The sequence below is a fragment of the Trichoderma virens genome (genome assembly GCF_000170995.1).
Source record: "Trichoderma virens Gv29-8 chromosome Unknown TRIVIscaffold_5, whole genome shotgun sequence".
Lineage (NCBI taxonomy): Eukaryota > Fungi > Ascomycota > Sordariomycetes > Hypocreales > Hypocreaceae > Trichoderma > Trichoderma virens.
This window is the reverse complement of record NW_014013744.1, coordinates 779,291-793,400: the sequence shown is the minus strand read 5'-3', so window position 1 is coordinate 793,400 and position 14,110 is coordinate 779,291. Positions and strand designations below refer to the sequence as shown.

The 14,110-nt window shown below is 52.1% G+C and overlaps 6 protein-coding genes across 6 annotated transcripts; 2 read left to right on the top strand and 4 right to left on the bottom strand.

Moving 5' to 3' along the window:
- Positions 1-37: 37 nt before the first annotated feature.
- TRIVIDRAFT_123406 (uncharacterized protein) lies at positions 38-2,737 on the top strand (the record flags this gene model as incomplete). Its single annotated transcript, XM_014102216.2, has 5 exons — positions 38-400; positions 460-659; positions 727-1,060; positions 1,113-1,303; positions 1,360-2,737. 5 exons carry the CDS (start codon positions 38-40, stop codon positions 2,735-2,737), a joined length of 2,466 nt encoding a protein of 821 aa, XP_013957691.1.
- Positions 2,738-4,912: 2,175 nt separating this feature from the next.
- TRIVIDRAFT_111126 (uncharacterized protein) lies at positions 4,913-5,907 on the bottom strand (the record flags this gene model as incomplete). The annotated part of the gene is made up of 3 exons (XM_014102215.1): positions 4,913-5,237; positions 5,302-5,618; positions 5,746-5,907. 3 exons carry the CDS (start codon positions 5,852-5,854, stop codon positions 5,232-5,234), a joined length of 432 nt encoding a protein of 143 aa, XP_013957690.1.
- A 711-nt stretch (positions 5,908-6,618) lies between these two features.
- On the bottom strand, positions 6,619-6,993 carry TRIVIDRAFT_215807 (uncharacterized protein; the record flags this gene model as incomplete). The annotated part of the gene is made up of 1 exon (XM_014102214.1): positions 6,619-6,993. The coding sequence occupies one exon, from the start codon at positions 6,888-6,890 to the stop codon at positions 6,699-6,701; it is 192 nt and encodes a 63-aa protein (XP_013957689.1).
- Positions 6,994-7,470: 477 nt separating this feature from the next.
- TRIVIDRAFT_220731 (uncharacterized protein) lies at positions 7,471-7,794 on the top strand (the record flags this gene model as incomplete). Its single annotated transcript, XM_014102213.1, has 1 exon — positions 7,471-7,794. One exon carries the CDS (start codon positions 7,471-7,473, stop codon positions 7,792-7,794), a length of 324 nt encoding a protein of 107 aa, XP_013957688.1.
- Positions 7,795-9,137: 1,343 nt separating this feature from the next.
- TRIVIDRAFT_169154 (uncharacterized protein) lies at positions 9,138-11,233 on the bottom strand (the record flags this gene model as incomplete). The annotated part of the gene is made up of 3 exons (XM_014102212.1): positions 9,138-10,071; positions 10,133-10,810; positions 10,892-11,233. The coding sequence occupies 3 exons, from the start codon at positions 11,111-11,113 to the stop codon at positions 9,193-9,195; spliced, it is 1,779 nt and encodes a 592-aa protein (XP_013957687.1).
- Positions 11,234-12,005: 772 nt separating this feature from the next.
- Positions 12,006-13,943, bottom strand: TRIVIDRAFT_37516 (uncharacterized protein; the record flags this gene model as incomplete). Its single annotated transcript, XM_014102211.1, has 1 exon — positions 12,006-13,943. The coding sequence occupies one exon, from the start codon at positions 13,941-13,943 to the stop codon at positions 12,006-12,008; it is 1,938 nt and encodes a 645-aa protein (XP_013957686.1).
- Positions 13,944-14,110: the final 167 nt, after the last annotated feature.

Below are 14,110 nucleotides of genomic sequence, written 5' to 3'. Positions count from 1 at the left end.
TCATCACCCCGTCGCCTTGGGGGAGCTGCGCATCGCCATGGAATCGTCGCAAGATTTCAATTCCCTCCAAGAGGAGGTCCAAAAGTCCCTCATCTCAACCATCAAGTCGGCCAATCGCATCGCATCGCATGACCTGAGCTTCCAGCGCACCGTCAACCCAGACGTTGCTGAGCAGCTCGACGATAAAACGTCGCGCATTCTCGACCTCTCGACGCGGCTTCTGAACTCGGCCGCTCGAGCCTGTGGTCTAAAACCTCCAAAGCTAGAAGACCCTGAAGATGTGGACATGAACTGGCGCAAAGTGGTGGACGTGGTGGACTCTGTTCTGGAAAAGGCAGATAGGGCCATCGACGAGTATACGGGACTGGTCAAACAACGAGAGAATGGAGACTCCGATTCCGTAAGTCTGCTCCAACTGAACATGCGACACGCAATTCTAACTCATCATTACCAACCAAGAACTCCAAGGCAAAGCAAACCAAGCCCACCGGCAAAGTCATCCGCAACGCCAACGTGAAGAAGCCACAGTTGGACTTTGAACTCAAACCGAATAACTTTCCTGATGGTCCATGGAAGCCTCTGTTGACGGAAAAACCACACGCAGATGTATCTCTGGATGACAGCCTTGTCACATTTGTCGCGGACAATGGGGCGCCTCAGTAAGTTTATGTCAGAGACATTCGGCGCATGCTAGTCTCCTTACTAACAATTCCCTTTTCACATTAGATACAAGCATCCATATGAAGCAGAGATATCAAGTATGCAGTACCCCGATCGAGTATTCCAAATCCAGGACCCGATGCCACCTCAACCAGTCGAGTCGACCGCAGCCACATGGGTTGACACGTACGAGGGCGTTGTCGACATGCTCCAGGAGTTGAAAAAGGCAAAAGAAATTGCTGTTGATTTAGAGCATCACGATTTCAGGACATATATTGGCCTCGTATCCCTGATGCAAATCAGCACTAGAGAAAAGGACTGGATTGTTGATACTTTGAAGCCTTGGCGACATAAGCTCCAAGTCCTCAACGAGGTCTTCGCTGACCCAACTATTGTCAAGGTAAGGATTTCGTCTACCAAATATTCTAGTTGTTGCTCATACCCTTTTATAGGTCTTTCACGGCGCGTACATGGACATGGTTTGGCTTCAGCGAGATCTTGGACTCTACGTCAATGGACTTTTCGACACATTTTTCGCAAGCGAAGCTTTACATTATTCGAGTAGAAGCTTAGCATTTCTTCTTTCCAAGTTTGTCAATTTCGAAGCCGACAAGAGATATCAGTTGGCTGATTGGAGGATACGGTAAGAGGCAACAACCAACCCTCCGTATTATCATCATATTCACTAATACCTGTTAGACCGCTCCCTGAAGAGATGATGTATTACGCCCGCTCAGATACCCACTACCTTCTCTACATCTACGACAAAATTCGAAACGACCTGGTCCAGTTATCGGACCGTAGCAACCCTGACAAAGATCTCATTAGTATTGTTCTAGAAAAATCGCGAGGGCTTTCACTTTCACGCCATGAGAATCTTGAGTTCAACGAAGAAACTGGCGAAGGGTCCAGGGGCTGGTACAATTTCGTCCTGAAGAATTCGCACTTTGGCTACAAGAGTGATCAGTTTGCAATCTTCAGGGCTCTTTGGAAGTGGCGAGACGTGACTGCGCGCACAGAAGACGAGAATCCCAATTTCGTACTGGGCACCTCCAACCTGACCGAAATTGCACGTGCCAACCCTCCGGATGCCAAGGCCTTCCACAGTCTACTACCGCTTACTGCTCCCCTGGCCCGATCCAAAGTGAACGAGATTTGGAGTCAGATACAAGAGGAAAAGGCAAAGGGGGGACCAACCCTGCTGCAATTTTTTACTTCCCGAGATCCATCATCACAGCAAAGGGGTGGAATTCCTAGGGTAACAAAGGCCCAGAGCCAAACCGCCAAATTAGAAGGAGCTGCTACGGCCACCAAACTACAACGCTCGCAGTTGTTTGGAGATGTTGCTGTTAGCTCAAGATGGGATGAGACAAAGGGAGCCGTTGCCGTACGAGAAGACTACTTCCCTTTCCCTTGGCAACGGTTTGTCGAGGACGCTACCGACTTCGTTGCTGGAACTGAGCCTGTCCAAGAGGTACCCGCTGCAACACAAGAATCGGCAAAAGCAGCCATCGTCCCCGCCGCCGAAAATGAAAAGGACGAGGAATTTACCTTGCGGAGAGGAAGAAAGAGAAAATCCGAAGCCATTGAAAACGATGAGCCGATATCTAGTGAAGTCGATTCAGCTTCCGATGGTGACCGCGAGATGCAAGACGATGCTATGGGCGATGGCGCTGTCATTGAGATAGAGGCTGAAGACGTAGTCCCTGGGGCTGCGAAGAGGGCGAAGAAGCTGGAGAAGAAGAGGAAGAGAGAAGAAGCCAAGATGGCTGAGGAGCAACAACGCTTGGAGCTCCGTACCAAGCGACAAGAGGAGAAGCTCGCCCGTAAAGAGCAGCGGAAGACTCAACAACAGCATGTGGGCACGGCAGATCGCGCCACGTACCAAGCTGTTCCTTTCGATTACAGCAAAGCAGCATCAGTCCTTCATGCCAAGAGGGATGAGGCCAAGGAGTCGACTCAAGAAGACAAGAAGAAGGTGTTTGACCCATACGCGAAGACAGGTGATGATGAGATTAAACCGGCAAGACGGATGCCACCAATTAGGGGCGAGAAGAGTGCTACATTTAAGAAGTGAAAAAAACATTCAAGTCGGAATTGGCTACATGCATAGATTAATAGCATTGGCCATCAATTGGGAATACAGGCAGAGAACGGCGTTGCACATAGGTAGCTGACAAGGGGGGAACTATCTCAGAGCTTCCCTTTTCGAGTTGAATCTGATTACTTGAGAAATCATAGAGTCTAAGATACCGTGATGAATGAATGCATGTAAATAGTAGCCTACATGTACACAGATATGCTTGTTAAATATGTTAGACAATGACTACTTCCGTGCAAATTCTCTATATCTGCTGCCTACATGATGGTGAACAATTATCAGTTCAATAAGAGAAATTCTCGGCATCAGGGTAGTATCAATCTATCAGTAATCTGGTAAATGCGGCAAGGAGTCGCACATTACACAGCACATCTGCATCACAGCTTTGCCCGATCAAGGCTTGTGGCCTGATTGATCGTCTGACAGCAATCAGGCCTCTCCCTCCCTTATTATTTGCTGCACGCGACTCCTTACCTTACATGTATGCTGTAAAACCATTAGCCTCAGCACGTATGCAGTCCTGGTTGGTGGCTTCGGCAACCTCAAGCCATGGCTTAAACTCAATCTTGCCAACGCAACCCTTTCATCGCACTGCAACTGCAACACTTGCTGCAGCACTACTGCCCAGCATATTTCCGATCATCAAAGGAAATCCTGAATCCCTGTTTCAAATCGTTCGACAAGGCTCAATCAACAGAGAAAATTTTCCAAGTGAATGGCTGATGTAACCTTCTTGCATTGCATCAGGAGAGGTCATGTGACACGTGAGGGGAATCGTGAGGGGAAGGCATCTCGACTGCATGTCTTTTGTTCCCCTTTCTGCTGATTTGTTCATTTACCACGCATCTTCCGTTCATCTGCTACGAGCGGACCTGTCAAATGCTGCAATTTCGATTGTTTGAGCAGCGCCATGCCACGAGGGTGAAGGCATTGCTTCTTCTGACCGGGATGGCACGGTAGGTGATGCACGATGCCGTGACGCGTGCTTGCTTGTGAGTTTTTCCTTGAATCGTCGGTAAAAGTCGCAGCCAGCTAACACTCAGTAGGAATCTCCCATGTCCTGAAGTGAATGCGAACTCGAATGGAAGCATCGTGCAATCACTTGATCGCCAAGTCGGTTGCCCTCAAGAATGTCAACACGAGTACATGAACGCCTCAGTCCACTTGGCCCAAAACGGCACCATCACATCTGAGATGATGAAAATGGCACGTGCAAAAAGAAAATGTTTCGATGAAAAGAGAGCCTCTGGATCCTTGATGTCCCCTTTTCGTCAACTCGACCAATATGGGGCCAAGGCGAATGATTAATGTTAGCCTGGTTATCCTCCTGGGATCTTCATTATGCATGCCAGTTTATCAAAGCAAACTTCACATCAGTCCATTGGAATTCGTCGAAATGGTCCATCCATGTGTTCAGAGAAAGCGTGTCATCGGGGCGCCGCACATTTCGGTAGTGAAAAGAAGCTGGTTCCGCTATCGCAAATGATGAGTTGCTCGAAATGACTTCCATGGTTGGTCGACAAACGCACGCCTGTTCAAAACCTGGAGCAGTCAACGCATCGTACCTCCAAAGAATCAAATACGCATCTCATGTCAAGAAGTCTGCGATAGCCACTGGTAAACAGGCATTCAGCTGGTATATATCGTCTCCTGCTCTACGCCTGATCTTGATCCACTATGGGGCACAAGACTCGTTCTTCTTATCTCGTTTAGATCCACCAAATCACCAAAGGCCATTATTCCCCAGTCCACTCATGAAACAATCACGTCAGCTTTCAGTGAAGCACAAGACCACGACAAAACCCCTCCCCCACTACCAGAGGCTTCTGCACTTTAACACCGTGTGGAGCAATTCGTCCCTTCAGTTTGTGGACACCTTGGTTGATATATCACGCACATCATAACCCTCAGGCCTCACCAAGTCGGTGAAAGCTGAAAATACAGCGCTGGCGTGAGCTGATTGCCTGTATAATTATAGTTGTTGTGCATGGTAGGAGCTCTGTCTACGGAGCTTCAGCTTGTTCATCCGGTGTCTTCATGAAGCTAATTTCTGAATGTGTGAGGACGGGGGAAAAATTCCGATACTCAAGCAGCCGTAACAAGTGTTACCATAATATCGACATTGGCATCTCTTGGTCCACGTCAAGGATTGAACATATCAACACTCTCCATTAACGAAGAGCCGGAATAAATTGAGGCTTTTTTTATTTTACAATCGACTCCATGAAGGAGCATGATGGGCTTTACCCAAGATCTATGAGACAGAGGACACCATTTTCATCGATGGCCACCTTCCCCAACCTCTAACACCGTCTATGATGCAGCGTCTTCCTCGTTTTATGTGCACGTTGGCACCCCAATTGCATTTGACAAACCATCAAACTCCAAGTGGCGGACGGTCCAACGTCGTCCCCTTATATTAGTTGCTCCATCCACTGGCCGGAGCTTTTCCAATCTCTCGAGAGACAATTTAGGTCTAAAGGGCGAATGGTTAGAAATTGACTCAACTCAATGTCTCGGTAAACCTCGGCAAAACTTACGAACTTGGCCATCAGGGCAATCATGAGGTCGAAAAGAGCGATAGCCTCGACGAAAGCGAAACCCAGAATGGCGTAGGAGAAGAGCTGGCCACGGAGAGCGGGGTTGCGGGCAACACCGTTGATGAGGGCAGCGAAAACGACACCGATACCAACACCGGCACCGGTCAGACCGATGGCGGAAGAACCCATACCCAAGTTCTTGGAGACCTCAACCATGGCCTGGGCGATCTCGGAAGAGTAGGCGCGGCGCTGAGCCTGGAAGGCGTTGCGGCCAGCAGCCTGGATGGTCTGGCGCTTCATGGCCTGCATGGGGCTGCCTTTACACGAATTGATGTCAGCCATTGTTTCAACCAATTGAGCTATGCTAAGGACCTCGCTGGAGGATCGAAAAGCTCCAACTTGAAGACCATTTGCTGAGGGAAAAAAAGTTTTCTCTTGACTCACCAGTGGTGATGGTGCGCTTGGCAGCGGCGAGAGGAGCACGCATGGCAGGGCGAGCAGCCTTGGTGGCCATCTGGGAGGCCAGGCGGGAGGCGAAGACACGGGAGGCCATTGTGATGGTTTGAGGAGGGATTGGAAGGTTGGACTGAAAGGGTTGGATGGAGTGAGGTAAAGGTCAAGTCTGGAGGAAGAAGGAGAGAGAAAAAGAGAACTGGAGCTGGATGGAGGAATGGCAAGAAAAGAGGACCCACCTCGAGGATTGGCCTAGGGGCATGAGGGAGGTCAGCCGGGGCCAAGTTGGACAAACGAGTGAAATTCCCACCGCCGGAGCAAGTGGATGACTGAGGCCGAAGGCCATTTGCATTGGAAAAGTTGTGGTGCAAATCTTAGGACCGGTCAAGGCATGCCACCAATGCTCTCTCGTCCAATCGGGGGAAGCCGGGTACGGATTCACAACCTCTGCAAACAGCCTGAGGCAAGCTCTTCGTTTGCTCCCTCGAAAGTTTTACAGCCTGAGGCGTCCATCTTCTCGACAGACGGTTAGCTTTTGTGGGAGCCGAAACCTTGAGTTGCCGGCATTCCAATGAAGAGCAAAGGGTGATTGCCAGTGGCTATTGACGTTTTTGCCAAAAAAGCCATTGGCTTCATTCAAGGTATCTATTGGCAGCACGGCAAAAGTCTTTGGTGCGAACCTTAATCGAACCAAACGCATGTCTACCACCACCACCACCACCAACTTTCTACGACGCAATAAAATCCCCCTCTTCCAGATGATGCTGCGAGTGATTGCATCCGAGGTTGGTGGTTGACCAGTCCCATGTATTATGGGCTGGCCCAGCGAGCCCAGAAAAATTTTCTGCTTTGTTGTTGTCTGAGGCATAAAGAAAGGCCGGCTAGGCAAATTCTGATACTCCTATATCAGGATCGACTTATCGGATAGAGAATTTTTGCCGCGTTCAGATAGCATGAGGTTCTACGACTGGATGAGGCTCCTTGGCGCAAGCCCCCACGCCCCACTTGGCGTCATGGTTAGGAGCCGTGCAAAAATGATACGAATGCCGCCTTGTGCCGTACAGCTCAGAACAACCAGATAATTGGGTGCCTGACACGTGGGTGGACCTGCAAGGGTTTTCCGACTTTGATTGCATCTTTGCCTGGCTTCTTGCGGTCACGGACGCTGGAGGGGTGTGAAGGAGGAAATGGAAGTGTCAAGTACATCGACTCAATGTATCTCCAAGGGAGCTTACAGAGCGGCGAGCAGTGTTGCTGGATCACAACTATACCTTGAGGCCGGGTACAAGACGTGTGATTTCGGAACCAGTTGATGCCATTTGAGATAAGGATGGGGACAGGAGTCACAGCTCATGCTCAAGTGCTCGAGGCTCGAGCTGTCGTCAGACCTGGGCTGGGGCCCCTGATGACTCTTCCATTGCAAGCAAGAAGCAAAGTTTGCGTAGCGGTATAAAAGGGAAGCCGTATTCCTGCCGCATCTCCCCGACCTTTTCTTTGAAAGTTTTGGTGAAATGCCAAACTGCAGGCACAATATGGATGTGTGTCAAACCCCCTCCCAGCAAATGCAGCTGGCAGGGTGACCTTGCTTGGCCCTCACAACAATACCTCCTACCGGCTGCTACTACATGCGACGACTAATACCGAGCTCCGGCCGCCCTTCCGCCCGTCGTATCTACTACTGATCCTCGGCCAAGTGTTCGGCACAAGCAAGCATCGATGCACGATGATGAGACGATACACTCGATGATGGATGACGATAACAGCTCAAATGAAACATCAGCCGAAAAGCAACGGATCAACGCAACGATACCGACCAAAGGAGACCAGCGGTATTCCGCAGCATGCTCTGGAACGCTGACTGCCGAACCTTGCCGCAGCTTCGCCGCTACTACGACGCAGCATGACGTGCCCTGGATAGCTGAGATTTCAATCAATCTTGCTGTGCCTTTCCAGCGTCACGGTGTGTCCAATAGGAGCAAGATGCCCAACACCCTCTTCAGCGCTATTGCCGCCGCTATTCGTGCCGCCGCGTTACATTAACGACGCAATACGCAGGGGTGGGATGTCTGGCGGTGACAGGCCAATCGCCCGGCTGCTCGGCCTAAAATTTACGGCGCACAATCCGATGGCGGATGCGAAAATTTTTCCATGAGCCCGAGCCTCGCTGCTCAGCTGGCAAATCCAGGGTCCCACTAGTCCGGCTCGCCATGGCCTTGGACCCTTGGAGCGGCGGCATTATCGCATTTGCTCGAAGACGAAGAAATGTCGCAAAATGACGCATTTGAACAGATACGGATCTGGCCGTGCACGAGCAATGCAGCTGCGCATCGCACAAAGTCGAATCCTGCAGCAGGATTTTCCCAGTGACGTGCACGGAATATGTTCTTTCGTGCTTCTCGAGTTTTGGCCACTTGACGAGTCGCGCTGCTACCAAATGCCTCAAGTGACTTTTACGACTCCGAGAGGGTCAAGCTTGACAAAGCCAGAAACAAATCCCAATTCGAGTTATTGCGGCTGCGATTCGATTTGATAAAGATTGATACGCTAGGCTGCTCAAAAGGGAGCATTCCGCACTCCTACCATAGATTGTCGAGCTGTCATGGGTGTGAGGTTGCCTTAGGCTCAAACCAAGCAGATGGATCTGTCAATCTGCCGCCTCAGCTGGCCTTTCCCACACCCCCTTGTCCTCAGGCATGCATTCATCCCACGCAGCGCCTGTCGCAAGGGTTTGGCTTCCCACTCACACTGACCTTGTTGCAACGTAGCGGTTCTCTTTGCTCCGAAGTGGCCCTTTGAAAAACGACAAGGATATGCGATAGACGACATGGGGGCGTGTCGCTATGCCTGGCTCCGAACGACGAGAATTATCCGGATCAGAAACTATGGAGAATGATGTAGACGATGCCTGGTGATATGTCTATATCGCGCATTGCTGTTCCATGTGTATGACCGAGGCTACAAAAAGAGAGGCCTTTTTGTTCCTTGGCCTGGCATCATGTGGATTCCGAGTGGTTTTCTCACATGGTGTCTAACTCTACCAAGCCAGTGAGAGACTTGAAGAGCTTCGAGTCGGAAGCTACTATAATGCTCCGTAGATACGCTAGACTTCCTATTTGGGCGAGTCTTAGAGATTTGGTTTGTATCTGTATGCATGTCAAGGCCTAATTCGGCTTATTCCTGTGACTATCGGGATGGAGCGTGAACCGGACCGCCATCCTATGCCTACTAACGATGGATGATTAAGATGAAAATCGTACGGAGTAGCTTCTAAGTTTCTTGGGAAGAAGCATACTAACCACGCAGGGCCAGTAATTAATACAGCACAGAATCAAGACAGTAAAATGGCAATATCAAGCCAGCAGATGACTTAGAAAAAAAAAGATAAATCCAAAGGGGTATCATTGTAATTCCCATTGCGCCAAGGCCCACCCACATCTTCTATCCTCTCGCCGAAGCCTCGTCTCTAGATTCAGCACTTTCGCTGGCTGCCTTCTCCGCCGTCTTCATGGCATATCCCTCTATGAAACCATCCGAATCACACGTCTTGTCCAAAACGAGTCGATGAGCCGCCACGTATCGCCGCACTGCCTCCTTATCGACTCGGACTCTCGGGACTTGTTTGACGGCCGGCTTGGGCTTCGGCTTCTCATCCTCTGCCTCGGCCGATGCTCTTTTGATGTTTTGTTTCGCCGCATCCTCCTCGCTAGTTGCTGCCTGCTTCTTCTTCTTGTCTTCTTCCGATAGCGGCACCTGCTGGTCATCCAAAGGCTCTGGCTTTCCAGGCCCAATACCAGCATCCTCCACGACACCCATGTCTCTCAGCACACCCAAGCAGTCTTCCGGTGTAATCCACGTCGCTTGACTGCAATCCTCTACATCTACAAGCGTCTCTTGCCCGTTTTCCGGATCCGTCTGCGCAACGTCCAGGCCTAGCAGCCAGCGGGCAATCTCCCCAGCCCAGAAGCGCTGATACCCCTTCTTGCCCAAATCAGATATAGGCTTCTCCGGGCCGCCCATGATGCCTTCTCGTCGCGAGATTTCGTAGGAAGCGCCCATTAGGAGGGCGCCGAGTCCCTTGCGCTGCCACGGAGGAAATATGAGGATGCACGCCAAATTGTTGTTATCCCACGACATCTTCTCCTTTGAGAAGAAGCCTGTGATTTGGGGTGTCACAGGGGGAGCAGGCATACCAGACGGTGTTGCCACTGTTGGCGGCGTATATACCAATAAGAAATAGTTGAAGCCCGTCACGTCAAAAAAGACGGACTTGTTGTCCAGGAAGAGCTTCGCAAAGAGGGACAGGTTCTGGCAAAAGAGCTGAGACAAGCAAGGTTAGTTAACAGCTCTCAAGGGGTCAATTGCGCGTGATAGGACTGACCACATCCTGCTCTCCGTCCACCTCCCAGAGGCTCCATTCTCCCTCATCTTGAACAACTTCCTCAACGTATCGTATGTTTCCCTCTCCCCGTCGCTTCTTCTGCCCTGAACCTCGACTGCCATCCTGCGGAACATACACGGTCCGCCTGCCTTTGGGGTGTACATAGATCTTATTGCCCGGGACATGAGCTCGCTGCTGGCAGAGCTTGACATGACCCCACCAGGCCACAAGTTCTTTGGCATATTTGAAGCAGCTGGGACAGACGTAGAGCCTCTCCAACATGGGCAAGCCATCTTTTTCCTTCTTTGATGGCCCCTTGCCGGCCACGTCAAGAAGCCCCTCCTTGCTGCCTCCCTTTGCATTGCCCGATGTAGCCCCTAGAACCTCTTTACCGTAGTAGCTGGGATACCACGTGCGGAAGCATAAGTTTCCCAAAACAACCTTGTCGATGTTACGATCTGTCCTCGGAGGTGGTCGATCAGATACCGGCAGCGTTGGCGGCTTAGGAGGTAGTACCGGCGTAATTACCATTGGTGCTGGCCCTATCTTATCCAGTCTTGGAGGCGGTGCTGAGGGCCCGTGAGGCCGCACCAATGAAGACTGTCGGCCATGTTGATTCGCCTGAGGAACGTGGTACGTGATCTCGGGCGCAACCAGATCCGAGGGTGGCCTACGTTCCTTGGAAGAGACGCTGTTGTTCAACTCGGCCATGGCAGCTGTCCGCTTAGGGGGGGTTGGCACAACAGGAGCCGCCGCAACTCTGGAGCCAGGCGAGAGCGGCGGAGGTATTGCGCTGCGGGGAGCAGCTGTCGGGAGGTTTGGGAGCGGCGGGAGAGGCTGAACAGTGGCAGCAGCAGGAGGGAGAGGGGAGGCGTTCGCGCCAGGCGGGCGAGGCCCATTGCGCGCGCCTCGCTTCAGCGGATCGGCCACGAGGATCGGAGGCAGAGGAACGGCGGTGACGGCGGGCACAGGAGCGGTCATTTTGTGCGTCGCGGCGACTGGAGGCGCAGGATTCGGCGGCACGAGCGCAGAGGCGGGAACCGGAGGAGGCAGGACAGGAGTCTGACGCGTCGCACGGCGTGTGGAGGATTGCGGATCGGACTGCTGGTCAGCCGCAGCCGCAGGATCAGGCTCGTCTGGTCGCTTGCGCTTTTGCGGCATCGCTTGATGCTGGGGCCAGAGCGGCCTCTTGCTGGGATGCGAATGGGAAAAGGAGCCTCTCGAGAGCGTTGCGCATGGGCTGGGATGTCACGGGACGGCTGGATGCGGACACGGATGCGACGAAGCCATCTAGGAGCAGCAGAGGAAACGGTTAAATCAGCGTTTAGAGCAGTATCGAGCAGTACAGAGAGGTTTGGAGTATAGACTAGAGACTTGGTGAATATAGCTAGACGGGAGCTGTGGTGGTTTGCGGCAGGAAGAAGCCCGCGTCTGGACCTGTCACGTGGGGTCGCGTAAAGGGCGTACATGAGGTGAGTATCTTGGATGGCGACTGCTTTGTGTCTTGACAACTTCACAAGCATCTCGATGACTGAGAATCTCCCCTTTATAATGAATTACCATCATCTGGGCTTGATGCAGTCCCTTGTGGTGGGTGGTTTATCATGCAGCCTTCATGTGCTGATAGCACCCATCATCTACGTCACACCAGCAGGCATATGACAGGCATTTCCATTCGCAGCAAACTCTGATGAAAGCACTAAATAAAATATCAAACATTGGCACTCCCTTCTTTTTTTTTTCCTCCTCCAGCTTTTCAATATTTCAAGGGCATATAAATCACCAAAAGAGCCATCTCCAATCCACCATCGCAGCATCACGCATCCCCCCCAGAACAGGAACAGAGGCCTAACATATATGAAAGCAACACCACTTATCGCAACGAGCAGCTCGGTGCTCCACGAGCATTCATGACTCTCTGCAAAGTGTCATCTCCCTCTTCCCAATTTTTGACCAGAGTCAGCAAGCGACGGCGCGCCAGTCCTGCATCCCGGTTGCGATACACACTGTCGATTTTGCGCACTACTTTGTCGTTGACGAGCCAGCGTTTCTCTTCAGCCATGAAGTCTGGATAGGACATGTCCTGGCCAAAGGTTGTCTTCACATTGGCTTCGAGATGCTCTCGTATGGCCTTGTCCGACTTGATTTGTTCCGCGGATGGAGCATCCGGATGAGGGAATGCTGTGTCGATTGACGGTATAAAAGCCACCGGCTTCCTGGACGTATCAGCTAAGATCGATGTTGCAAAGAAATACAAAATGCTGGGATTCTCAAGAATCGCTGGGGTCAGCTTGAGGAGGCCCGGCGGCGTGGTGGCACAGTGTCCCAAGTTGAAGAACTGCAGCTGAGGCGTGCCCCTGAGGAGTTGAGTCATGGCTGGGATTGCCTCGTCTTCCACATAGTTATACGCCTGGCCAAGGTCTTCGGTAGCATATGCCTGGCCGATATCCAGAGACCTGATGCTGGGGTGCCCGGTCAAGGCTTCGCACAGCGCCATGGCACCTTGGGTGCTGACTCCAACCGATTGTAAGAACAGTCGAGCCAGATACGGTGCCTTGGGCAGTGCATCAGCCAGGGCCTGAGCTCCCTCGTCACCAAGGGGATTGCAGGACATGTAGATGGACGTCACGCCGGAATGTGGCGATGCGAGGAACTTGCCGATAGCTGCAGCGCCCTCAGTTGAGATGCCGAGGCCATTCATGTAGATGTGTCGAAGAGGCAGCTTGCCGCCATCAGGGGGAGAATAGGCAGCCAGACGGGTGAACAAGTCAGCAACGCCACGGTTCCCAAGCTCGGTCTGGTCAAGATCCAGCGTCTGAAGATTCTTAGTCTCGGTAATGAGGCGATACACGTCCTCGGCAGCATCCGGGCCAAGGGGATTCCGCTTCAGCCAGACGTTCGACACGGCTGGCGACTTGATCAACGCATCCACCAGCATCTTGAAGCTCTCTCCTCCTTGGATGCAATTGCCGGCAAGATACCAAGTATCCATGCGCTCCGGAAACTCGGTGATGAATCGAGAAATGGCCTCGACTCCAGCCGGACCAATGATGTTATTGCCCAGCAAGAAGTGTCGGACGTGTGTGTTGGTACGCAAGCTATCCATCAGGCGTCCGATATGGTCAGGTCCGACAACCATTTTGCAGAGATCCATCCGGCCATCTTCATACACGACGCCTTTGCGGAACTCTGCGCCGCGAACGCTATAGTATGGCTCTCCGTGGCCGTCATGGAGCTCGGCAGCGCCCTCGATGCCGTCAATCTCGTGGCTGCCGTTGTTGGACAAATGCTCGAAGAAGGGCGCCAGTTCCGCCTCCTGGGCGACTTTCACCGGCATGGGGATCGCCTTGGTGCCGTCCAGCGAGATGGGTTTCTTAAACCGATCCCACGGCCCTTGTCTGGTGATACGGCTAGCCCATGCAGGCGCCTGGACACCGGCTTCGACGCCGCCAGTCATGCCCGGGGCCATTCTGCCGTTGCGTTTGGTGGCCTGTAGCAGGTCGTAGCGACGTTGGAGAGATGCCCATGCGCGGAGACGGACTCGATCGGCGTCGTAGCGGATAATGGCTGTGAGTGAGCCATCGTGGACTGGATGCAACAACGAGGCAATGGCCACGGCTAAGTTGTGGCGAGTAGATTTGCGACTGGGCAGATCGTATAGGATGTCTTCGATCCTGTGTTTATCAAGAGGCAGTGCAAGGATATCGTCCGCAGTATAGCCTTGCGAAGGCTTGAGCACATCGGCCATGTAAGTGGTTAGGTTGTTGAGGGCAGAACGGCAGAGCCCGGCAAGGTAGATTGCCTCGTTCATGGAAACGTTGGATTCTGCATTGGAGCCATTCTCAGGTTTGATTCGGATCACGAGAGACGGATTCGAGTTGTCGAGAAGCTTGACTTGAGTAGCGGAAGCCATGATGAAGGACTGTGACTGACGATGCAGCAAGCGATTGATTCGGAGCCAAGATGCTGCCAGAGTAC